Source organism: Salmo trutta, chromosome 14 (assembly GCF_901001165.1).
Source record: "Salmo trutta chromosome 14, fSalTru1.1, whole genome shotgun sequence".
NCBI lineage: Eukaryota > Metazoa > Chordata > Actinopteri > Salmoniformes > Salmonidae > Salmo > Salmo trutta.
The window spans coordinates 81,494,472-81,520,364 of record NC_042970.1 but is presented as its reverse complement, the minus strand read 5'-3'; the positions used below and the strand labels follow the sequence as shown (position 1 = coordinate 81,520,364).

General features: G+C 46.5%; 1 protein-coding gene across 1 annotated transcript; it reads left to right on the top strand.

Moving 5' to 3' along the window:
- Nucleotides 1-39: 39 nt before the first annotated feature.
- cc2d1a (coiled-coil and C2 domain containing 1A) lies at nucleotides 40-25,893 on the top strand. The gene is made up of 27 exons (XM_029689913.1): nucleotides 40-224; nucleotides 668-757; nucleotides 883-1,006; nucleotides 1,207-1,313; nucleotides 1,446-1,667; nucleotides 1,950-2,268; nucleotides 2,420-2,529; nucleotides 6,481-6,553; nucleotides 8,251-8,349; nucleotides 8,569-8,696; nucleotides 9,150-9,222; nucleotides 10,009-10,136; nucleotides 10,302-10,401; nucleotides 10,677-10,849; nucleotides 11,877-11,990; nucleotides 12,608-12,666; nucleotides 16,708-16,824; nucleotides 17,570-17,643; nucleotides 17,917-17,975; nucleotides 18,156-18,307; nucleotides 20,490-20,580; nucleotides 20,765-20,920; nucleotides 21,253-21,390; nucleotides 21,551-21,677; nucleotides 21,931-22,007; nucleotides 22,118-22,165; nucleotides 25,172-25,893. The coding sequence occupies exons 2-27, from the start codon at nucleotides 701-703 to the stop codon at nucleotides 25,202-25,204; spliced, it is 2,958 nt and encodes a 985-aa protein (XP_029545773.1). The 5' UTR covers nucleotides 40-224; nucleotides 668-700; the 3' UTR covers nucleotides 25,205-25,893.

The following is a 25,893-nucleotide window of genomic DNA, read 5'->3' as shown; positions in this document are numbered from 1 at the left end:
CGTGTCCTTCAAACGCCGTAAAGCAAGGTAGTTGCGTTGCCAATGGTTACCCAATGCAGGAAGTAGGAAGTAGCCAATGTATACACCTTTTCGTGTTTAAATAGCTCTCTAACTAACAGTAATTTATACGTGACTAGCGTTCTCTCATATGCTTTCGAAATGATCAGTCGTCGTATGAACTAAGAAAGCGCTCAACATATGGTCCGTGGATAACGTATGACAAGGTAAAACAAAGCTTTTAGTGGCAATGTTTACAAATGACATGACAGCTTCCAGCAAGCTAACTTTAGCTAGTTAACAAACTAACTACTGCAAGTCAGAGCTGCTTATCATCGAATAAGGATAAACAACATTTTTGCCATGGGTGATGCTATGAATTTGCTGTTGATAGCTAGCTAACTGCTAACGTCACTGTACTAATTTGTTGCTAAGCGTTGTCAGAGACTGACACAAAACGTGAGCCGTCAACGAATGTGTTATTACCAGCCATGATATCAATGAAATATATCCAACTAGCTAAATGCAGTGTAAATTCAACAAAGTCCTGTAGCTAGCTGTCCATTTTTGTCTGTCAATACGTGTACGATAAAAGCTGAATATAGCTAACTACTGGAACTATTTGCCAGATGTTACAATATGTCTCTTTGGTTCTACTGTGTTGTTGTAGTTGTGACACAGGTCAGTTGACAAGGTTCTCTCCATGAGTCACAGTCGGAACCCCCCGCCCAGGGGACAGGGGGCAGCGCGAGCCAAACAGGTAACGTCATTTTGATCATTGATTTGATAATGAATTGTCATTGATAACTGTAAGTCAAGTTGTCATTGATAACACTAGTCATTTGTGTTTTCAATTCTCTTTCTTTCTCTGTTTGTCTCTCTAAGATGGGGCTGCTCCTGGATCTGTCTCCGGATGGAGGGATGGATGGAGGAGGAAATGAAAAAGAGCTGGAGGCGGAGCTACTGGCTCTGATGGGCGGGGGCGGGTCCCAGGGGAAGAGAGAAAAAGGTGAGGATCATCCTATTCATCATCATCATCCTCACCCATTATCTTCTCCCAATCTTGTATGAAATAACTTCCACAGACCCTACCACTAGAACCTGTGTGTGTGTGTGTGTGTGTGTGTGTGTGTGTGTGTGTGTGTGTGCGTGTGTGCGTGTGTGCGTGCGTGCGTGCGTGCGTGCGTGCGTGCGTGCGTCTCTCCACAGCTCCAGTTCCCATGGCTGACATCGAGCGTATGGCGGCTCTGTGTATGAAGGACCTTGATGATGATGATGTTGGGGATGATGATCTGGAGGATGATGATGATCTCCTGGTATCCACCATGTTTACACTCCTCTTCACACTTCTCTTGTCCTTTATCTTCCTCCTATCTGTTGTTGTTTCATTCCCAATGGCAACACTTTTCCTAAATTGTGTGTGTTTATGTGTCTTTATCCATCCCCAGGCTGAGCTGAATGAGGTTTTGGAGGACGATGATGATGATGAAGAGGTTCAGAAACCTCCCAGCTCTAACTCCACCCCCCGCTCCACCCCCAGCACTCCTAGTGGTACAACCGGGCTGGAGGCCTGCCTGGCTGAACGCATTGACATGTACCAGACAGCCATCTCCAATGCTAATGCAGAGGGGGAGACCAGCAAGGCTCGCAGATACGACCGCGGATTGAAGGTGAGCCAGAGACTATGGGCTGGTTGTATGATGATGTGTCTCCGAGTAGGAGTACTGATCTATGACCAGTTTTTCCCTTAAGATTATAATGAACAAGATTACTGGACAGGATGGACCTGATCCTAGATCAGCAATCCCATGAGACGCTTGATACATACGGCTCCAGGAACATGAATTATCCCAGATTCATCTAGCCATATGTAAACCTGTGATTGGACATGTGAAGGTCTACTTTTCCAGTCAGCTGAATTGTATGTTTGTTTGCTTGTCGTCTCCCCCTAGACGTTGCAGTCCATGATGACGTCAGCCAAGAAAGGAAAACCCATCAACGAAGAGGAAATCCCGCCTCCTGTCTCTACAGGTGGAAAGCCTGCCCCAGCCCCAGTGCAGCAGCCTGAACCAATCAAAGAGCGGGGGCCGCCAACCCCAGTGCTGACGCCCTCCCCGTTCACCAATCAGAAGCCTCTGAGGGAGGCTCCGCCTGTTGCTCCGCCTCCTAAGCCCCGCCTCCTGGTCCCCCCTCAGAAACACACTGTCGTTACCCCGGATACGCCTGCTATCTCCCCACTCACCCCCATTCAACCAGACGCACGGCACTCAGGTAGATCACACACACACATTTTTGAAGACAGATACCAGCTTGGAGACAGACACCAACCTGTAAATGTCACCGCAGTCCCCTAAGCACTGGAACATTCTGGTTGTTATATCATTCTCTCTCTCTCTCTCCATCCTCCCCTCTCTCTCTGTAGAGTTGAAGCAGTGTGTTCTAAACAGACAGCGGGAGTATAAGCTGGCAGCCCTCCACGCCAAGCAGGGAGGAGAGTCAGAGCTGGCCAGACAACACTACCACATCGCCAAGGTACCCCACACACTAGGGGTTAAAGGACCTCCACGGAACTCCACTAGGGGTTAAAGGACCTCCATGGACCTCCACTAGGGGTTAAAGGACCTCCATGAACCTCTACTAGGGGTTAAAGGACCTCCATGGACCTCGACTAGGGGTTAAAGGACCTCCACGGACCTCCACTAGGGGTTAAAGGACCTCCACTAGGGGTTAAAGGACCTCCACTAGGGGTTAAAGGACCTCCATGGACCTCCACTAGGGGTTAAAGGGTCTCCACTAGGGGTTAAAGGACCTCCATGGAGGTCGCTTCAAATTGGGATCCTTAACGTTAAAAAAAAATCCCTAAACATTTTTTCCCACATAATTAAAGTCTAAGTGCAGTTATCACAAAATATATATTATTTATATCCTAACAAGACGATAGGCTATAAAGGCGTGGGGAAAGTAGTGTCATTTTAAAGGTTGACTCAGCGATATGAAGTAGATGCAGAGAGTAAACGGCATAGTGGGTCAATTTCCGCAACAACTAAGGGCGTTGAAGTGCGAGGTTCAACTTCTCCACTATTTTGGTGCCCTGTCTATCACGCTGTGAAGCGAACCAGTGCACATGCGCAGATACTGTGTGAGAGCCAAGTGTTGCATCTTGCTCATGTCAATATCCTAGTCTAGAGCCCTGCATTACTGAAATTGTGAGACATTGCAAGCCAAGAAGTTGCGAGATACAGCTTTTGATTGCCGATAGATAGACCTAGTGCACGGTTCTGACTGCCTGGTGGCTGACCTGCCTATACTGATAGATAGACCTAGTGCACGGTTCTGCCTGCCTGGTGGCTGACCTGCCTATACTGATAGATAGACCTAGTGCACGGTTCTGTCTGCCTGGTGGCTGACCTGCCTATACTGATAGATAGACCTAGTGCACTGTTCTGTCTGCCTGGTGGCTGACCTGCCTATACTGATAGATAGACCTAGTGCACGGTTCTGACTGCCTGGTGGCTGACCTGCCTATACTGATAGATAGACCTAGTGCACGGTTCTGACTGCCTGGTGGCTGACCTGCCTATACTGATAGATAGACCTAGTGCACGGTTCTGACTGCCTGGTGGCTGACCTGCCTATACTGATAGATAGACCTAGTGCACGGTTCTGACTGCCTGGTGGCTGACCTGCCTATACTGATAGATAGACCTAGTGCACGGTTCTGACTGCCTGGTGGCTGACCTGCCTATACTGATAGATAGACCTAGTGCACGGTTCTGACTGCCTGGTGGCTGACCTGCCTATACTGATAGATAGACCTAGTGCACGGTTCTGACTGCCTGGTGGCTGACCTGCCTATACTGATAGATAGACCTAGTGCACGGTTCTGTCTGCCTAGTGGCTGACCTGCCTATACTGACAGATAGACCTAGTGCATGGTTCTGACTGTCTGTCTGGTGGCTGACCTGCCTATACTGATAGATAGACCTAGTGCACGGTTCTGACTGCCTGGTGGCTGACCTGCCTATACTGATAAATAGACCTAGTGCACGGTTCTGACTGCCTGGTGGCTGACCTGCCTATACTGATAGATAGACCTAGTGCACGGTTCTGCCTGCCTGGTGGCTGACCTGCCTATACTGATAAATAGACCTAGTGCACGGTTCTGACTGCCTGGTGGCTGACCTGCCTATACTGATAGATAGACCTAGTGCACGGTTCTGACTGCCTGGTGGCTGACCTGCCTATACTGATAGATAGACCTAGTGCACAGTTCTGTCTGCCTGGTGGCTGACCTGCCTATACTGTGCCCCGTCCCTCTCTCTCTCCGTCCCTCGCTAGCTCGCTATGATAGATTTGAGTGTTTGTGTACGGCAACTAATCATTCTCCTCCTGTCTAAAAATACTGAATCTTAGTAGTTGATTCCTAGCGAAATCTAATCGTGACACTCAGAAATGGAAGTTGACACCGGGAGTCGCCACGCAAGGAGTCGAGGAATCAATTATTTTGAAGTCGACTCTCCACATCGTTAACAGTGTCAAAAATGGCAGAGAAAGACGAGACAGCAGTGAAGTCCTGTATGGCAAAACTTCCAGAAGTTAAATGAGAAGGACATGCACACCTTTCCAGGTGGAGTTGATGTACAGTAATGGCAGTGGTGGAAAAAGTACCCAAATGTCATACTTGAGTAAAAGTAAAGATACCTTCATTGAAAATGACTCGAGTCACTCAGCAAAATACTACTTGAGTACTATCAAAAGTAAACGTATAAATCATTTCAAATTCCTTATATTTAGCAAAAAAAGTCATATTTTTTAAATGTACAGATAGCTGGGGGCACACTCTGACATAATTTACATAATTTAGTGAGTCCGCCAGATCCGAGAACAAAGCATGTGGGTTTAGTGAGTCCGCCAGATCAGAGAACAAAGCATGTGGGTTTAGGGAGTCTGCCAGATCAGAGAACAAAGCATGTGGGTTTAGTGAGTCCGCCAGATCAGAGAACAAAGCATGTGGGTTTAGTGAGTCCGCCAGATCAGAGAACAAAGCATGTGGGTTTAGTGAGTCCGCCAGATCAGAGAACAAAGCATGTGGGTTTAGTGAGTCCGCCAGATCAGAGAACAAAGCATGTGTGTTTAGTGAGTCTGCCAGATCAGAGAACAAAGCATGTGGGTTTAGTGAGTCCGCCAGATCAGAGAACAAAGCATGTGGGTTTAGGGAGTCTGCCAGATCAGAGAACAAAGCATGTGGGTTTAGTGAGTCCGCCAGATCAGAGAACAAAGCATGTGGGTTTAGTGAGTCCGCCAGATCAGAGAACAAAGCATGTGTGTTTAGTGAGTCCGCCAGATCCGAGAACAAAGCATGTGTGTTTAGTGAGTCTGCCAGATCAGAGGCCGTAGGGATGAGATGTTCTCTTGATAAGTGTGTGAATTGGACCATTTTTCTGTCTTGCTAAGCATTCAAAGTGTAACAAGTACTTTTAGGAGTCAGGGAAAATGTATGGAGTAAAAAGTCCATTATTGTCTTTAGGAATGTAGTGTTGTAAAGGTAACAAGGTGGTGTTCCTGTCTGACTAGATGCCAGCTGTTGCATTGCATCAACCAATAGCTGCGTGCCACGTCATCGACTGCTCATTCTGACATCAAGTTGCTGTATCACATGATGTGGTTAGCTGATATGTTCAACACCTATCCCAGTGGAGGCTGGTGAGGGGAGGACGGCTCATAATAATGACCGGAACGGATCTCATGGTTTCCAGGTGTTCGATGCCATTCCATGTGTCTGATGTATTTGATACCATTCCACTAGTTCAGCTCCAGCCATTACCACGAGCCCTGTCCTCCCCAATTAAGGTGCCACCAACCTCCTGTGACCTATCCAGCCATTGTGAGATCTGGCATGTCGGCAATGTACAGGAACACACCCACCTGACGACACCGCTTCACCTCCTCTCCCTCTTCACCTCCTCTCCACCTCTCCCTCTTCCCCTCCTCTCCCTTTATTTACCCACCCTCCCCCTTTATTTACCCACCCTCCTCTCCCTCTCCTCTCCCTCACCACCTCCTCTCCACTACCTCTCCACCTCCTCCCCCTTTATTTACCCACCCTCCTCTCCCTCTCCCCTTCACCTCCTCCTCTCCACTACCTCTCCACCTCCTCCCCCTTTATTTACCCACCCTCCTCTCCCTCTCCCCTTCACCTCCTCCCCCTTTATTTACCCACCCTCCTCTCCCCTTCACCTCCTCCCCCTTTATTTACCCACCCTTCCTCTCCCTCTCCCCTTCACCTCCTCCCCCTTTATTTACCCACCCTCCTCTCCCTCTCATCACCACTTCACCTCCTCCCCCTTTATTTACCCACCCTCCTCTCCCTCTCCTCTCCCTCACCACCTCCTCTCCACTACCTCTCCACCTCCTCCCCCTTTATTTACCCACCCTCCTCTCCCTCTCCTCTCCCTCTTCACCTCCTCTCCTCTCCTTCTACAGAAACTAGACCCAGTAGTAGAGGCGTTGGACAGAGGAGAACCAGTGGACCTCAGCTCTCTACCTCCCCCTCCAGGTGCGCTTGGCTTACTACACCTGAGTCCTAAATCAATTTTATTTTTTTATTTCACCTTTATTTAACCAGGTAGGCTAGTTGAGAACAAGTTCTCATTTACAACTGCGACCTGGCCAAGATAAAGCAAAGCAGTGCGACACAAACAACAACACAGAGTTACACATGGAATAAACAAAACATACAGTCAATAATACAATAGAGAAAGTCTATATACAGTGTGTGCAAATGAGGTAGGCTAAGGGGGGTGAGGCAATAAACAGGCCATAGTGTCGAAATCATTACAGTATGTCAAATTAAACACTGGGGTGATAGATGTGCAGAAGATGAGTGTGCAAGTAGCGATACTGGGTTGCAAAGGAGTAAAATCAATAAAATAAGTAACAAATAGTGATGAGGTAGTTGGATGGGCTATTTACAGATAGATTGGCTATGTGCAGTGATCTGTGAGCTGCTATGACAGCTGGTGCTTAAAGCTAGTGAGGGAGATATGAGTCTCAATGTTACCCGACTCCCTATATAGTGCACTACTTTTGACCAGGGCCTATAGGGTGCCATTTGGAACTCATCCCTAAACACCTGCTAGAGACTAGTAGACCAGGGTCTGTATTCATAGTGTCTCTCATCCCTAAAGACCTGCTAGAGACTAGTAGACCAGGGTCTGTATTCATAGTGTCTCTCATCCCTAAAGACCTGCTAGAGACTAGTAGACCAGGGTCTGTATTCATAGTGTCTCTCATCCCTAAAGACCTGCTAGAGACTAGTAGACCAGGGTCTGTATTCATAGTGTCTCTCATCCCTAAAGACCTGCTAGAGACTAGTAGACCAGGGTCTGTATTCATAGTGTCTCTGTCTCATCCCTAAAGACCTGCTAGAGACTAGTAGACCAGGGTCTGTATTCATAGTGTCTCTCATCCCTAAAGACCTGCTAGAGACTAGTAGACCAGGGTCTGTATTCATAGTGTCTCTGTCTCATCCCTAAAGACCTGCTAGAGACTAGTAGACCAGGGTCTGTATTCATAGTGTCTCTCATCCCTAAAGACCTGCTAGAGACTAGTAGACCAGGGTCTGTATTCATAGTGTCTCTGTCTCATCCCTAAAGACCTGCTAGAGACTAGTAGACCAGGGTCTGTATTCATAGTGTCTCTCATCCCTAAAGACCTGCTAGAGACTAGTAGACCCGGGTCTGTATTCATAGTGTCTCTCATCCCTAAAGACCTGCTAGAGACTAGTAGACCAGGGTCTGTATTCATAGTGTCTCTCATCCCTAAAGACCTGCTAGAGACTAGTAGACCAGGGTCTGTATTCATAGTGTCTCTCATCCCTAAAGACCTGCTAGAGACTAGTAGACCAGGGTCTGTATTCATAGTGTCTCTCATCCCTAAAGACCTGCTAGAGACTAGTAGACCAGGGTCTGTATTCATAGTGTCTCTCATCCCTAAAGACCTGCTAGAGACTAGTAGACCAGGGTCTGTATTCATAGTGTCTCAGTCTCCAAGAGAGTGCTGCTGATCTGGGATCAGTTTTCCCTTTTTAGATCACAATGAAAAAGATGACATGGGGAACCTGATCCTAGATCAGGACTCCTACTCTGAGACACTTTGTACATTCTGCCCTGACCCCTAAACATCTGATCTCAACCCCCCCATACGGCCTAACTCCTCTCTCCTCTTCTCATCCCTCTCTCTCTCTCTCCTCAGGAGATGCAGTGGTAGAGCGTTCAGCTCCTCCTCCTCCCCAGTCTTCCTCCAGACCCTCCCCTGCTGCTCCCCCTGCAGCTCCCCCGGTGGCCGACTCCGGTAACACACATAATATTAATATTAATAATAATAATGATGATGGATTAGATCTATAAAGGGCATTTCCAAAGGGGAAATCACCTCCTCCATCACCAATGTGTAGCACCCATCTGGTTGATGCACGGCAGCCATTTTGTGCCAGGTCGCTCAGTGGAGACGTGTGTGTGTGTGTGTGTGTGTGTGTGTGTGTGTGTGTGTGTGTGTGTGTGTGTGAGACAGTCCTCCCAGCCCCAAGCAGTGTAGGGGAAGCGTTACAACAGAGGATGAACAGATACAAAGCTGAAGCAGAGGGGGCCAGGAGCAAAGGAGACGACCGCAAGGCACGCATGCATCAGCGCATCGTCAAGGTACACACACATCAAAGAAATGACTGGTGGTTCACACACACACACACACACACACACACACACACACACACACACACACACACACACACACACACACATCAAAGAAATTACTGGTGGTTCACGCACACACACACACACACACACACACACACACACGCACACATCAAAGAAATTACTGGTGGTTCACACACACACATCAAAGAAATGACTGGTGGTTCACACACACACACACACACACACACACACACACACACACACACACACACACACACACACACACACACACACACACACACACAGGAATGAGAAAGAACTCCAAAAGTTCCATGCTTTTGACAGCAGAAACGTCTCACACACACTAATGTATACCTGCTCGGATATATCGTGTGTGTGTGTGTGTGTGTGTGTGTGTGTGTGTGTGTGTGTGTGTGTGTGTGTGTGTGTGTGTGACAGCAATACCAGGATGCCATCAAGTCTCATAAGGCTGGACGACCAGTCAACCTGGCTGATCTTCCTGTACCACCAGGTAACCTGCATTTAGCTGCAGCTTTTATCATGTACATTTCTGTCATTAAGCAGATGCTCTTATTCCCCGTGGGAATCCAACCCACAACCAAGGCGTTGCAGGTGCTGTGCTCTACCCACTGAGCCACACATGACCTCTATAATAGGTGTTTGAGCGCAGTGTGTGTTCAGTCTGTACCGTGTTTATTTATATGATGGATTCATTGTATGAGAGTTTTTAATTTATATACTTTGTTAGTCTCAGGCTGGCCCTTGCTAGCATCATGTTTTATTAGCGTGTTTTTAGCGTGTACGCCTTAGCATGTTTTTTGCATGTACTCTGTAGCATGTTTTTTGCATGTACTCTGTAGCATGTTTTTTGCATGTACTCCGTAGCATGTTTTTTGCATGTACCCCGTACCGTGTTTTTAGCGTGTACGCTGTAGTGTGTTTTTAGCGTGTACGTCGTAGCGTGTACGCCGTAGCATGTTTTTAGCGTGTATTCTGTAGCGTGTTTTAGCATGTACGCCGTAGAATGTTTTTAGCGTGTGCTCCGTAGCGTGTTTTTAGCGTGTACCCCGTAGCGTGTTTTTAGCGTGTACGCCGTAGCGTGTTTTTAGCGTGTACGCCGTAGCGTGTTTTTAGCGTGTATGCCGTAGCGTGTTTTTAGCGTGTACGCCGTAGCGTGTTTTTAGCGTGTACGCCGTAGCGTGTTTTTAGCGTGTACGCCGTAGCGTGTTTTTAGCGTGTACGCCGTAGCGTGTTTTTGTTCTTTGTGTTTACTATGTACTGTGTTGTTGTGGCCCAGGCTGTCCTCCGCTGCAGGGCTCAGAGAGCAGCCAGCAGAACTTCATGGGCGTCCTGGAGACGGCCATGAAACTAGCCAATCAAGACGCAGACACAGAGGACGAAGACGGACCAGGGAACTTGGCCAAGGTAACCACCATGACTTATGACCCTGACACACATAATGTCATGACATTTCTTGACGCTCAAGATTGTTCTGGAAAATGGGAAAATATGGATACTATGTTCATGTTTACAATATTTAACTTCCGTTCACTTAACTCTCTCTCCCCCCCCCCCCCCCCCCCCCCCCAGCCTGCAGTGGGAGCTCCAGTCCAGAAAGGCAAAGCCCCGACCCCTCCCACACCAGGTTCTGGAGGCAACACAACACAGGGCTCCAGACTGGGGCTTAAAGGTGTGTGTATGTTGGTGTCAGTTTGTATGTCAGTGTGTCGGTACGTGTGTGTGTATGCACATATTCATAGACGTGTTAAATTCATCCCTTGACATGAACAAAAACATTCTCCCATTGACACCTCTTCATTAGCCACTCTGATGTCTCCCTACACACACACACACACACACACACACACACACACACACACACATTTCCCTCTCCCCCACACTCACACATACATCCCCATGTTGACTCCCTCCCTCCCCCCTGTGACGTCCCTTCCTGTGGTGCAGCCCAGCAGCAGTTGGACTTCCTGTTGCTGCGACGGCAGGCGTTCGTCCGGGCGGCGCTGCGTTCCAAACAGATGAAGGACATGCAGGGAGCAGCGGTCCATCTCCGACACGCTAAAGGACTGGACCAGATGATCAGCGCCACCAAGGGAGGTCTGCCTGTAGACATCACCAAGGTGTGTGTTTGGGCTGGTGGAGGGTTACCTGTAGACATCACCAAGGTGTGTGTTTGGGCTGGTGGAGGGTTACCTGTAGACATCACCAAGGTGTGTGTTTGGGCTGGTGGAGGGTTTACCTGTAGACATCACCAAGGTGTGTGTTTGGGCTGGTGGAGGGTTACCTGTAGACATCACCAAGGTGTGTGTTTGGGCTGGTGGAGGGTTACCTGTAGACATCACCAAGGTGTGTGTTTGGGCTGGTGGAGGGTTACCTGTAGACATCACCAAGGTGTGTGTTTGGGCTGGTGGAGGGTTACTTTTCACAAATTCACAGCTTTTCCAGAAATCCAAGAATCTGCAGGAAATAATAAAGCAGGAAATCTTCAACCAGAATTTTGGGGAAAGTTTTTCATTTTGCAACACGAGGAGGACTGTGTGTTTCAAGGTTAAGGAGGGAGGGAGGGAGGGACATTGAGACTGCAGGAGAGGAGCCAGGAACAGATGGAGAGGACAGGGGGAAACCAAGACACGTGTGTGTGTGTGTGTGTGTGTGTGTGTGTGTGTGTGTGTGTGTGTGTGTGTGTGTGTGTGTGTGAGTGATCTATATATAATCTCCTGCTGTTGACTTTTCACACCTCTCTCTTTACCTCTCTATTTCCACTTCATTTTCTTCTCCTCTACCACACACCTCTCTCTTTCTCACTCTCTTTTTGTGTCGGTGTGTCGGTGTGTCTACATATTTGTTATGTGTTAAATTCATCCCTTGATATTAACAATTTCAGACACACTTACCCCCCCACCACACACACACATTCATCTTCCTCCATCTCTCCTCCTCTCTCTCTCTTCCTCATCCTCTCTTCCTGTCTCTCTCATTGATTTATCCATCCGTCTCTCTCTCCCCTGTCTCCTCTCCCCCCTCCCCTCTCATCTCCCCATCTCCTCTCTCTGATTCAGAGGGGTTAAATACGGAAGACACATTTTTGGTTGAAAGCGTTCCGTTGTACAACTGACTAGGTATCCCCCTTTCTGTTTCCTCCCACAGGTCCCCAGTGCTCCAGTCAGTGAGGAGGACTACTCTCTGGCTCGGACTCGTTCCTCTCCTCGCTCCTCAGAGCAATACAGCAGCCTCATGGAGCTCCTCCGACAGCAGCACCAGGTTATTACAACTCTTATGACAACTCTTACTGCATATTTATAAGACATGATTTAACTCATTAACATGGAGCTCCTCCGACAGCAGCACCAGGTTATTACAACTCTTATGACAACTTATTAAACAGCATATATTTAAAACAATATATTTATATAGCACTTCACCAACAATAAATGCCTCATTGAACCCTTATGCATACATACATACATACATACACACACACACACACACACACACACACACATACACACATACACACATACACACATACATACATACATACATACATACATACATACATGTACAGTACCAGTCAAAAGTTTGGACAGCTACTCATTCCAAGCTGTCATCATATATAAAATATATTTTGATTTGTTTAACACTTTTTTGGTTACTGCATGATTCCATATGTTGTATTTCATAGTTTTGATGTCTTCACTATTATTCTAAATGGTAAAAATAAAGAAAAAACCTGGAATGAGTAGGTGTGTCCAAACTTTTGACTGGTACTGTGTATGTGTATATATGTTTGTATGTGTATGTGTCAGTACAACACGTTATAATAGACTCATAACATGTTGATAGTACATTAATAACACATGATCTGTTTCTCTCTACAGAAATGTCTGGGTTACTCCCAGCAGTTCACTCACATGGGAAGCGTGGTCGAGACCTCCAGGTTAGTGGCAACAATTGTGTGTGAGTGTGAGTGTGCACGAGCGTACGTTAGTACGTTAGTACACCGAGCACATCAAGAGGTTCAAAGAATTACCGGACTGATAAAAGTCAGTTCAGTACATATTTATTATAAAACAGATGTGTTTAGAAAGAGGTTCAAAAACAGACCGAGTTAAAAGGTCATTAAAACAACCAGGACCTGCACACCACACAGTATGTATAGGAGGTCTACCTCGTTCCTCCCACACTGTATGTATAGATCTACCTCGTTCCTCCCACACAGTATGTATAGGAGGTCTACCTCGTTCCTCCCACACAGTATGTATAGGAGGTCTACCTCGTTCCTCCCACACAGTATGTATAGGAGGTCTACCTCGTTCCTCCCACACAGTATGTATAGGAGGTCTACCTCGTTCCTCCCACACAGTATGTATAGGAGGTCTACCTCGTTCCTCCCACACAGTATGTATAGGAGGTCTACCTCGCTCCTCCCACACAGTATGTATAGGAGGTCTACCTCGTTCCTCCCACACAGTATGTATAGGAGGTTTACCTCGTTTCTCCCACACAGTATGTATAGGAGGTCTACCTCGCTCCTCCCACACAGTATGTATAGGAGGTCTACCTCGTTCCTCCCACACAGTATGTATAGGAGGTCTACCTCGTTCCTCCCACACAGTATGTATAGGAGGTTTACCTCGTTTCTCCCACACAGTATGTATAGGAGGTCTACCTCGCTCCTCTCACACAGTATGTATAGGAGGTCTACCTCGCTCCTCCCACACTGTATGTATAGGAGGTCTACCTCGCTCCTCCCACACTGTATGTATAGGAGGTCTACCTCGCTCCTCCCACACTGTATGTATAGGAGGTCTACCTCGTTCCTCCCACACTGTATGTATAGGAGGTCTACCTCGCTCCTCCCACACTGTATGTATAGGAGGTCTACCTCGCTCCTCCCACACTGTATGTATAGGAGGTCTACCTCGCTCCTCCCACACTGTATGTATAGGAGGTCTACCTCGCTCCTCCCACACTGTATGTATAGGAGGTCTACTTCGTTCCTCCCACACAGTATGTATAGGAGGTCTACCTCGTTCCTCCCACACTGTTCAGAAACACTCTTTTAAAGAGAGACACAATAATTAGGATCAGGCGTGGCCATTTCGTAGGCGTGGCCGTTTCGTAGGCGTGGCCGTTTCGGGTGTGTGGCCAATTAGGAGGCGTGGTCAATTAGGAGGTGTGGTCAATTAGGAGGCGTGGCCAACACACCTGAACACACTGAAATTGACACGACACTTGAAACTGTTGAGTGTGAAGTTGATGATACTCATACACCTACAGTGTGGGAAAAATCCCCTGCTGGTTTTGTACGTTTGCCCACTGACAAAGAAATGATCAGTCTATAATTTTAATGGTAGGTTATTTGAACAGTGAGAGACAGAATAACAACAAAAAAATCCAGAAAAACTTATGTCAAAAATTTTATAAATTGATTTGCATTTTAATGAGGGAAGTAAGTATTTGACCCCCTCTCAATCAGAAAGATTTCTGGCTCCCAGGTGTCTTTTATACAGGTAACGAGCTGAGATTAGGAGCATACTCTTAAAGGGAGTGCTCTTAATCTCAGCTTGTTACCTGTATAAAAGACACCTGTCCATAGAAGCAATCAATCAATCAGATTCCAAACTCTCCACCATGGCCAAGACCAAAGAGCTCTCCAAGGATGTCAGGGACAAGATTGTAGACCTACACAAGGCTGGAATGGGCTACAAGACCATCGCCAAGCAGCTTGGTGAGAAGGTGACAACATTTGGTGCGATTATTCGCAAATGGAAGAAGCACAAAATAACTGTAAATCTCCCTCGGCCTGGGGCTCCATGCAAGATCTCACCTCGTGGAGTTGCAATGATCATGAGAACGGTGAGGAATCAGCCCAGAACTACACGGGAGGATCTTGTCAATGATCTCAAGGCAGCTGGGACCATAGTCACCAAGAAAACAATTGGTTACACACTACACCGTGAAGGACTGAAATCCTGCAGCACCCGCAAGGTCCCCCTGCTCAAGAAAGCACATATACATGCCCTTCTGAACTTTGCCAATGAACATCTGAATGATTCAGAGGACAACTGGTGTAAGTGTTGTGGTCAGATGAGACCAAAATGGAGTTCTTTGGCATCAACTCAACTCGCTGTGTTTGGAGAAGGAGGAATGCTGCCTATGACCCCAAGAACACCATCTCCACCGTCAAACATGGAGGTGGAAACATTATGCTTTGAGGGTGTTTTTCTGCTAAGGGGACAGGACAACTTGACTGCATCAAAGGGACGATGGACGGGGCCATGTACCGTCAAATCTTGGGTGAGAACCTCCTTCCCTCAGCCAGGGCATTGAAAATGGGTCGTGGATGGGTATTCCAGCATGACAATGACCCAAAACACACGGCCAAGGCAACAAAGGAGTGGCTCAAGAAGAAGCACATTAAGGTCCTAGCCAGTCTCCAGACCTTAATCTCATAGAAAATCTGTGGAGGGAGCTGAAGGTTCGAGTTGCCAAACGTCAGCCTCGAAACCTTAATGACTTGGAGAAGATCTGCAAAGAGGAGTGGGACAAAATCCCTCCTGAGATGTGTGCAAACCTGGTGACCAACTACAAGAAACGTCTGACCTCTGTGATTGCCAACAAGGGTTTTGCCACCAAGTACTAAGTCCTGTTTTGCAGAGGGGTCAAATACTTATTTCCCTCATTAAAATGCTAATCATTTTATAACATTTTTTACATGCGTTTTTCTGGATATTTTTGTTATTCTGTCTCTCACTGTTCAAATAAACCTACCATTAAAATTATAGACTGATCATTTCTTCGTCAGTGTGCAAACGTACAAAATCAGCAGGGGATCAAATACTTTTTCCCCTCACTGTATGGCAATGTTTGAATAGTAAGATACAATTTGGGCCCAACTACTGTAACACACATTTAACAAATAAACACATTTAACAAATATAAGTGAAGATGCATTGAATTTAAGGAAATGGAATCTTCACTGTGTGTGTACCGTGTGAATCAGGGTGGGAAATGTAACTTTTTGTTCCACCAGCCACTCAGATTTTTTATCAGCCATAATATTTGTTGTGCCATAATTACACCCCAAAGATAGTAACGGATGAGCATGTTTTGTAATGTTTGTAAAACAAGAAATGAATCACTAGTAAGAAGTAATTGCTTAATTCCATTTTTGTAACCTGCGTCTTTAAACCAATGTATGCTAAAATAAATAATTTAGATACCATAGTAAAAACAGATAAACCGTTCTGCAAATGAACCTGCCCTGCCACAAAATGCTGAGTCATACGACTTATTTAATATTGTAGTTCAGGGCTCTACACTGATGTGTTTTACAAGGAGTACATGATCTGCTTCTAAGTAGAAATGTAGAAGAACACAAATAAATCTAGGACAACAATTTAAACTATTTGAGTGTTTTAATGATAAGAAAGTGACAAGAAAGCTGATGAATACGTTTTTTGGAGTGATCCATGCTCAATCAAGCACAATCATTAGGCAAGACAAAAATGGTCAGCTGGCCCTTTAAGGGACGGGCCGTTACCATGGTTACCGGGGCACTTGCTTGTCTGTGACAGGAAAAAAATCTCAGACTGCGACGTCTTCCTAGCAGCGGACAGTTGCTGCAAACTCAAACCAACATTGAAAAACAACGTAGCGTGTGAACATAACGATGTAACTGGCCAAGAAACACGAGGACAAAGTCACATGTCAGCAGCCTTGTAAATTCCACCAACTTCTACATGTGGGTTTTGGATTAAAAAAAACAGTTCCCAAATACTCTGTGTGACCAACTGCCAACGTGGCTGGTGAAAGAGACATTCAACCCCGCCAATGACAACATCTACCCCCATTTGGCGCGTGTGTGTAATGTGCGTGTGTGTAATGTGCGTGTGTGTAATGTGCGTGTGTGTAATGTGTGTGTGTGTGTGTGTGTGTGTGTGTGTGTAATGTGCGTGTGTGTTGCTGTTGTCAGGTTTGAGAAGCTGGCAGAGGAGTGTATGCAGAACATTGAGGTGCTGAAGATGGCCCACGCCAAGGGCCAACCTGTCCCCAAATACCACACTGAGGAGAGGACCTTCAACACTGTCAAGTACTATACTGTTACTACCATATTAATATCACACTGAGGACCTTCAACACTGTCAAGTACTATACTGTTACTACCATATTAATATCACACTGAGGACCTTCAACACTGTCAAGTACTATACTGTTACTACCATATTAATATCACACTGAGGACCTTCAACACTGTCAAGTACTATACTGTTACTACCATATTAATACCACACTGAGGACCTTCAACACTGTCAAGTACTATACTGTTACTACCATATTAATATCACACTGAGGACCTTCAACACTGTCAAGTACTATACTGTTACTACCATATTAATACCACACTGAGGACCTTCAACACTGTCAAGTACTATACTGTTACTACCATATTAATACCACACTGAGGACCTTCAACACTGTCAAGTACTATACTGTTACTAACATATTAATATCACACTGAGGACCTTCAACACTGTCAAGTACTATACTGTTACTAACATATTAATACCACACTGAGGACCTTCAACACTGTCAAGTACTATACTGTTACTAACATATTAATATCACACTGAGGACCTTCAACACTGTCAAGTACTATACTGTTACTAACATATTAATATCACACTGAGGACCTTCAACACTGTCAAGTACTATACTGTTACTAACATATTAATACCACAATGCCATACAATTAACATTCATATAAAAATACATCTCTTACACACACATATATACAAAGCAGGAGGAAAGTAATCAGTCTTCTCTGTCTGTTGTAGAATGTATCCTGACCTGACAGCCAATGAGATGACGCTGTACATCGTGAAGGGCATCAATCTGCCTGCTCCCTCAGGTGTGTTGTTTTGAACTTTATATGCCTCTCTCCTGACCCCTCTCTCCTCATTCCTCTCTCCTGACCCCTCTCTCCTGACCCCTCTCTCCTGACCCCTCTCTCCTGACCCCTCTCTCCTCATTCCTTTCTTCTGACCCCTCTCTCCTGACCCCTCTCTCCTGATCCCTCTCTCTCTTACAGAGCCTGTAAGTAAGCATTTCACTGTTGTATTCGGCGCACGTGACAAATAAATAAATATACTTTGATTTGATTCTCACCCCTCTCTCTTCTCAGGAGTCTCTGCCAGTGATCTGGACACCAGTGTGCGCTTTGAGTTTCCTTTTCCTAGTGCGGTAAGACTCACTCTCTCTCACACACACGCACACACACACACACAGGCATACACACACACACACACACATACACACACACACACACAGGCATGCACATATACATACACACACACAGATTTCCACTTAGAACCACTCAAATATTCTCTCTCTGTGTGTGTGCGTGCGTGCGTGTGTGTGCAGGAGGAGGCCCAGAGGGATAAGACCAGTACAGTGAAGAACAGCAACAGTCCAGAGTTTAAAGAGCAGTTTAACCTGAACATCAACCGTCAACACAGAGGCTTCAAGAGGGTCATCCAGGCCAAAGGCATCAAGTTTGACATCATCCACAAGGGGTGAGATCCACAGAAACACACCAGACCTGGTTAATACATGCAGATTGTACTAACATAGAATATTAACACAGAAATACACCAGACCTGGTTAATACATGCAGATTGTACTAACATAGAATATTAACACAGAAATACACCAGACCTGGTTAATACATGCAGATTGTACTAACATAGAATATTAACACAGAAACATAATGTGGGTGAGTCTGGTCTAGTGGTTTAACACTGCAGACACTGGAACAAACATACCTGTTGGTGAGGAGGTTATGGATCCCCCTGGTCGGTCTGTCTGTCTGTCCCTGTATCTGTATCTGTTTCCTACATTCCCTGTATCTGTATCTGTTTCCTACATTCCAACAGTCACTGGCCATAAACAATAATAATAATTGTGTCCTTCAAACTTTGCTTTCGTCAAAGAAAGAAAGCCTTGTAGACCTTTGGCATTCTAGTTTGTTGTCAATTTGTTGAGGTAATCTCTAGAGATTTCACCCCATACTTCCTGAAGCACCTCCCACAAGTTGGATTGGCTTGATGGGCACTTCTTACGTATCATCCAGTCAAGCTGCTCCCAGAACAGCTCAATAGGGTTGAGATCCGGTGACGGTGCTGGCCTCTCCTCTGTCCAGTGTCTGTGTTCTTTTGCCCATCTTAATATTTTATTTTTATTGGCCAGTCTGAGAAATGCCTTTACCTTGCAACTCTGCCTAGAAGGCCAGCATCCCGGAGTCGCCTCTACACTGTTGACATTGAGACTGGTGTTTTGTGGGTACTATTTAATGAAGCTGCCAGTTGAGGACTTGTGATGTGTCTGTTTCTCAAACTAGACACTCTAATGTACTTGTCCTCTTGCTCAGTTGTGGACCGGGGCCTCCCACTCTTTCTATTCTGGTTAGAGCCAGTTTGTGCTGTTCTGTGAAGGGAGTAGTACACAGCGTTGTACGAGATCTTCAGTTTCTTGGCAATTTCTCGCATGGAATAGCCTTCATTTCTCAGAACAAGAATAGACTGATGAGTTTCAGAAGAAAGTTCTTTGTTTCTGGCCATTTTGAGCCTGTAATTGAACCCACAAATGCTGATTCTCCAGATACTCAACTAGTCTAAAGAAGGCCAGGTTTAATGCTTCTTTAATCAGAACAATAGTTTTCAGCTGTGCTAACATAATTGCAAAAAGGTTTTCTAATGATCAATTATCCTTTTAAAATGATAAACTTGGATTAACTAACACAACGTGCCATTGGAACACAGGAGTGATGGTTGCTGATAATGGGCCTCTGTACGCCTATGTAGATATTCCATTAAAAATCAGCCGTTTCCAGCTACAATAGTCATTTACAACATTAACAGTGTCTACACTGTATTTATGATATTTTATTGGACAAAACATATCCTTTTCTTTCAAAAACAAGGAAATGTCTAAATGACCCCAAACTTTTGAACAGTAGTGTGTGTGTATGTGTGTATATATATATATATATATATATATATATATATATTTATTTATTTATTTATTTATTTATTTATTTATTTATTTATTTATTTTTACACATAATGTTTTTTCTTGGCAGGCCCTAAACTACCTCCATACTTCCGGTACGGGTTACATTCAGATGAGTTCTGTGACACTTGGGGTCGAAGAGCAGTCGTGTTCGTTAGCCTCATCGTTCCCTAGAGGGGTCATATTAGTTTCTAGGCCAAACCGTTTGGATGCTACAGACGTTTTTTGTGAGAAGACTGATTTTTCGGGATGTCTCATGGTCTGACAATTTTATTTATTTATTTGACCTTTATTTAACTAGGCAAGTCAATTGAACAAATTCTTATTTTCAATGACGGCCTAGGAAGTGGGTTAGTGGGTTAACTGCCTGTTCAGAGTCAGAACGACAGATTTGTACCTTGTCAGCTCGGGGATTCGATCTTGCGACCTTTCGGTTACTAGTCCAACGCTCTAACCACTAGGCTACCTGCCGCCAAACACCGCTGTAGCTCGGCCACCTCCCACCACAGATTCGAAAGGCTGCCATTGGTGGATTGAGACGCATCCAATTAAATCGAAAATGGATTATGATGGGGATTTTATTATTATGTCACTTAGTTTGACGCACCGGTGCATCAATAGACCTTTGGGGATTTTAATGTTTCTCTGTGTGTGTGTGTGTGTGTGTGTGTGTGTGTGTGTGTGTAGGGGTCTGTTCAAGGGGGACAGAGTGTTGGGGAACGCTCAGCTGAAGCTGGACTCACTGGAGAACCAATGTGACATCAGACAGATTATAGAGGTAAACACACCATTTTAACACACAGATACACACACACACACACACACACACAGAGATACAGATACGCACATGTTTTCACTTAGACATGCTCATATATCTCTCTGTCTGCCTGCCTGCCTGCCTGCCTGTCTCTCTCTCTCTCTCTCTAACTCTAACTCTAACTCTAACTGTGTTGTTGTGCTAGGTGTTGGATGGTCGTAAGGCTACGGGGGGTAAGCTGGAGGTGAGGGTAAAGATTCGGGAGCCGCTGGGAGGAGCACAGCTTCAGATCACCACAGAGAAATGGCTGGTCCTAGACCCTGTACCAATCACCACCCCCGACAGAGAGAGAGAACGACAGGTAAGGAGAGAGAGACCTACCTTTTGGAGTGTTTAGGGGTATAGTCTCTGTCAGACTTAACATGTTATATTAATACCAGTCTAACTGAAGTCTCTGTCAGAGTTAACCTGTTATATTAATACCAGTCTCTGTCAGAGTTAACATGTTATATTAATACCAGTCTAACTGAAGTCTCTGTCAGAGTTAACATGTTATATTAATACCAGTCTAACTGAAGTCTCTGTCAGAGTTAACATGTTATATTAATACCAGTCTAACTGAAGTCTCTGTCAGAGTTAACATGTTATATTAATACCAGTCTAACTGAAGTCTCTCTCTCTCTCTCCCCCCAGGCCCCCTCTCCTCACTCCAAACCAAAGAGTGACAATGGGAGGAACAAGCAGTCTAACCAGTCCAGCCACTCTCCTCCCCAGTATAAACTCCACAGTTTCAGTCTACTGCACTACGATAAGGAGAGACTGGAGAGACAGGTGTGTTTTCATTCTCCCTACTTCTCTATCTATCTTCCTTTCATTTTCCTCTCCTCGTCTCCATGGGAACGTTTCATCTGGATCTGTTCACAATTGGAGGTAAGCCAATCTATGCTGTGATTGGTCTAAGATGATGTCAATCCCCCTGTGTGTCCGTCAGATTGGTGATTACAGGAAGAGTAGGCGGGATCCTCCGTCTGACCTGGTACAGCAACACAAGGAGGTCACACACAGGCTGCAGTGGCAGAAAGCCCAGCTAGAGAGAGGCTCCCCTACACTACTGTCAGGTTACACACACACACACACACACACACACACACACACACACACAGGCTGCAGTGGCAAAAAGGACAGCGACTCTACTGTCAGGTGACACAATACAGAAGCATATTCATACACAGAGAAATATGAACACCAACACACTCATCTGTATATTTCTCTCCCTCCATCCATCTCTCTCTCTATCCCTCTCCCTCGATCTCCCTCCATCCATCTCTCTCTCATCTCCCTCCATCCCTCCATCTCTCTGTCTCTCTGTAGAGTATGAGAATATTTTGCAGCGTTTCGCCCAGGGACTTGCTGAGTCAGTGAAGAAGTTTTCCAGCCAAGGCAACAGGGTGAGCAAAGGGTCAGGGTTGTTTGTGTGCCAAAGAGTGTGTGTTATCGCATGTTTTGTCTGTGTGTGTGCATGTTTGTGTGTAACGTGTCTGTCCCTCTGCCTATTCAGGATGCTGCTAAGGACGCTCTAGGACGGCTGAAGATGGTGGAGACTGAGGTAAACACTGTTATATACAGACAGTGTTAGGTACACCACCTCGTACACCAACATGGTTAGCTCCTACAGACAGTGTTAGGTAGACCACCTCGTACACCGACATGGTTAGCTCCTACAGACAGTGTTAGGTAGACCACCTCGTACACCGACATGGTTAGCTCCTACAGTGTTAGGTAGACCACCTCGTACACCGACATGGTTAGCTCCTACAGACAGTGTTAGGTACACCACCTCGTACACCGACATGGTTAGCTCCTACAGTGTTAGGTACACCACCTCGTACACCGACATGGTTAGCTCCTACAGACAGTGTTAGGTAGACCACCTCGTACACCGACATGGTTAGCTCCTACAGACAGTGTTAGGTAGACCACCTCGTACACCGACATGGTTAGCTCCTACAGACAGTGTTAGGTACACCACCTCGTACACCGACATGGTTAGCTCCTACAGACAGTGTTAGGTAGACCACCTCGTACACCGACATGGTTAGCTCCTACAGACAGTGTTAGGTAGACCACCTCGTACACCGACATGGTTAGCTCCTACAGACAGTGTTAGGTACACCACCTCGTACACCGACATGGTTAGCTCCTACAGACAGTGTTAGGTACACCACCTCGTACACCGACATGGTTAGCTCCTACAGACAGTGTTAGGTAGACCACCTCGTACACCGACATGGTTAGCTCCTACAGACAGTGTTAGGTACACCACCTCGTACACCGACATGGTTAGCTCCTACAGACAGTGTTAGGTACACCACCTCGTACACCGACATGGTTAGCTCCTACAGACAGTGAGTCACGTGTCCAGGGCTTGCTATATAAAGCAGGCAGACAGGCATCGAGGCATTCAGTTACTGTTCCATTGAACGTTAAAATGGCCAAGACAAGTGACCTAAGAGACTGTGAGCGTGGTGCAGTGGTATGATCGTTGGTGCCAGGCACGCCGGATCCAGTACCTCAGAAACGGCCGCCCTCCTGGGCTTTTCACACACTACAGTGTCTAGGGTTTACAGAGAATGATGAGACAAACACAAAACATCCAGTCAGCAGCAGTCCTGTGGGTCGAAAACGGAAGACTGGCGCAAGCTAACAGGCGGCCAGGCAAATAACGGAGCAGTACAACAGTGGTGTGCAGAACGCCATCTCAGAACACACAACTCGCCCCTCCTTGTCACTGATTGGCTATTACAGCAGACGACCACACTGGGTTCCACTACTATCAGCTATAAACATGAAGAAGTGGCTCCAGTGGGCAGGCCGTCACCAACGCTGAGGAGTGGAAAAACAAATCCAGATTCCTGTTGCGTCAGGATTTGGCGTAAGCAGCATGAGTCCATCCTGCCTGGTGTCAACGGTACAGACTGGGGTCGGTGGTGTAATGGTGTGGGGAATGTTTTCCTGACACACGTTAGCAACGATTCCATGCCCCAAAGAATTTAGGCTGTTCTGGAGGCAAAGGGGGGGTCTGACCTGGTACTAGATGGATATACCTAATAATCTGTACATATGAGTGTATATATGACTCCATGTCTGAGTTTACACAGGCAGCCCAACTCTGATCTTTTGACCAATTATTGGCAAAAGATCTGATCTGACTGGTCAAAATAAAAATACAAAAAAAGACCAATTAGTGTCGAAAGATCAGAACTGGACTGTTTAAACAGGCTGTATTCATCGTGTATAAGAGCACTATGTGATGTGTAATATCATTTAGTTTGAATTGTATCTGACACCTACCTCTTGCCTTCCTCTCTCCCCATCTCCACTCCTTCCCTCACCTCCATTCCTATCCTCCACTCCTTCCCTCCCTCCCTCATCTCCACTCCCTCCCTCACCTCCATTCCTATCCTCCACTCCTTTCCTCCCTCACCTCCTCTCCTTTCCTCCCTCACCTCCTCTCCTTTCCTCCCTCACCTCCTCTCCTTTCCTCCCTCACCTCCTCTCCTTTCCTCCCTCACCTCCTCTCCTCCCTCCCTCACCTCCTCTCCTTTCCTCCCTCCCTCACCTCCTCTCCTTTCCTCCCTCACCTCCTCTCCTTTCCTCCCTCACCTCCTCTCCTTTCCTCCCTCACCTCCACTCCTATCCTCCCTCACCTCCACTCCTTTCCTCCCTCACCTCCTCTCCTCCCTCCCTCACCTCCTCTCCTCCCTCCCTCCCTCACCTCCTCTCCTTTCCTCCCTCCCTCACCTCCTTTCCTCCCTCACCGCCACTCCTTTCCTCGTCACCCTCCACTCCTTTCCTCGTCACCTCCACTCCTTTCCTCGTCACCTCCACTCCACTCCTTTCCTTCCGCACTTCCACTCCTTTTCTCCCTCACCTCCTTTCCTTCCTCACCTCCTCATCACCTCCACTCCTTTCCTCATCACCTCCACTCCTAACCTCGTCACCTCCAATCCTTTGCTCCCTCACCTCCACTCCTTTCCTCCCTCACCTCCTCTCCTTTCCTCCCTCACCTCCTCTCCTTTCCTCCCTCACCTCCACTCCTATCCTCCCTCACCTCCACTCCTTTCCTCCCTCACCTCCTCTCCTCCCTCCCTCACCTCCTCTCCTCCCTCCCTCACCTCCTTTCCTCCCTCACCTCCACTCCTTTCCTCGTCACCTCCACTCCTTTCCTCGTCACCTCCACTCCTTTCCTCGTCACCTCCACTCCTTTCCTCCACTCCTTTTCTCCCTCACCTCCTCTCCTATCCTCCCTCACCTCCACTCCTTTCCTCCCTCACCTCCACTCCTTTCCTCCCTCACCTCCTCTCCTTTCCTCCCTCACCTCCTCTCCTTTCCTCCCTCACCTCCTCTCCTCTCCTCCCTCACCTCCTCTCCTATCCTTTCCTCCCTCACCTCCACTCCTTTCCTCCCTCACCTCCACTCCTTTCCTCCCTCACCTCCACTCCTTTCCTCCCTCACCTCCACTCCTTTCCTCCCTCTCTCTCCCTCTCATCTCCACTCCTTCTCTCCCCATCTCATTTTTTTCCTCCTCTCTCTCTCTCTCACCATTCGTCAGTTGGAATCTCTCAAGAGGAAACGCCTGGTCTGAGAAGAAGAGGACAGAGGGACTAGAGAGTTGGCTGGAGTACTGTTATGTTACTGACACACACAACCAATCAGCTTCAACATCTTAATGCCAGTCCTCTGTTCCTCTCTGCCTCCTCCACTAATGCTCTCCCTTTTACTCTGTTCTTTACTTTCTATTGTCATTAATTCAATCAGTTAGGAAGAAGAACCAGTTTGAATAATAACAGGCCTGCCTCCCAAATGGCACCCTATTCCCTATATAGTGCACTACTTTAGACCAGGGCCCATAGGGACTATATAGGGAATAGGGCACCATTTGAGATACACGGCAGAATGGGATCCTGTGAGATTGATAGTGACATGAAGACAGAATGCAGGGCAGGACAGAGAAAGGCTTGTTTGCACTTGAAAACAAAAACACTACCAATTATTACCAAAACCCTGCCGCCTTCACTATATTCTTTAAAGTCCTTCAATGGCTCTCTCTCTTTCTCTCTGTTCAGAGAGTGGTGTGTGTAACTCCTGGTCTCCACATTGTGTGCGCGTGCGATGTTAATGAGCTTAATCTAATCTGTCTGCTCCACTATTCCCAGATTACTGTAATCTGACCCATTTGGTGCCGTGTGATATGGGAACTACACGGAAACGGGAACTACATCCCATAATGAGGGATTAGCTAACACTGGTGTCACCATGGAAACGCCACATTCA

Bases quoted from the DNA above. Each gene is read 5' to 3' on its own strand.
- cc2d1a (XM_029689913.1), top strand. From the start codon at position 701: ATGAGTCACAGTCGGAACCCCCCGCCCAGGGGACAGGGGGCAGCGCGA. The intron at 758-882 runs GTAACGTCATTT...TGTCTCTCTAAG, and splicing joins GGGCAGCGCGAGCCAAACAG to ATGGGGCTGCTCCTGGATCT. The intron at 10,402-10,676 runs GTGTGTGTATGT...CCTGTGGTGCAG, and splicing joins CTCCAGACTGGGGCTTAAAG to CCCAGCAGCAGTTGGACTTC.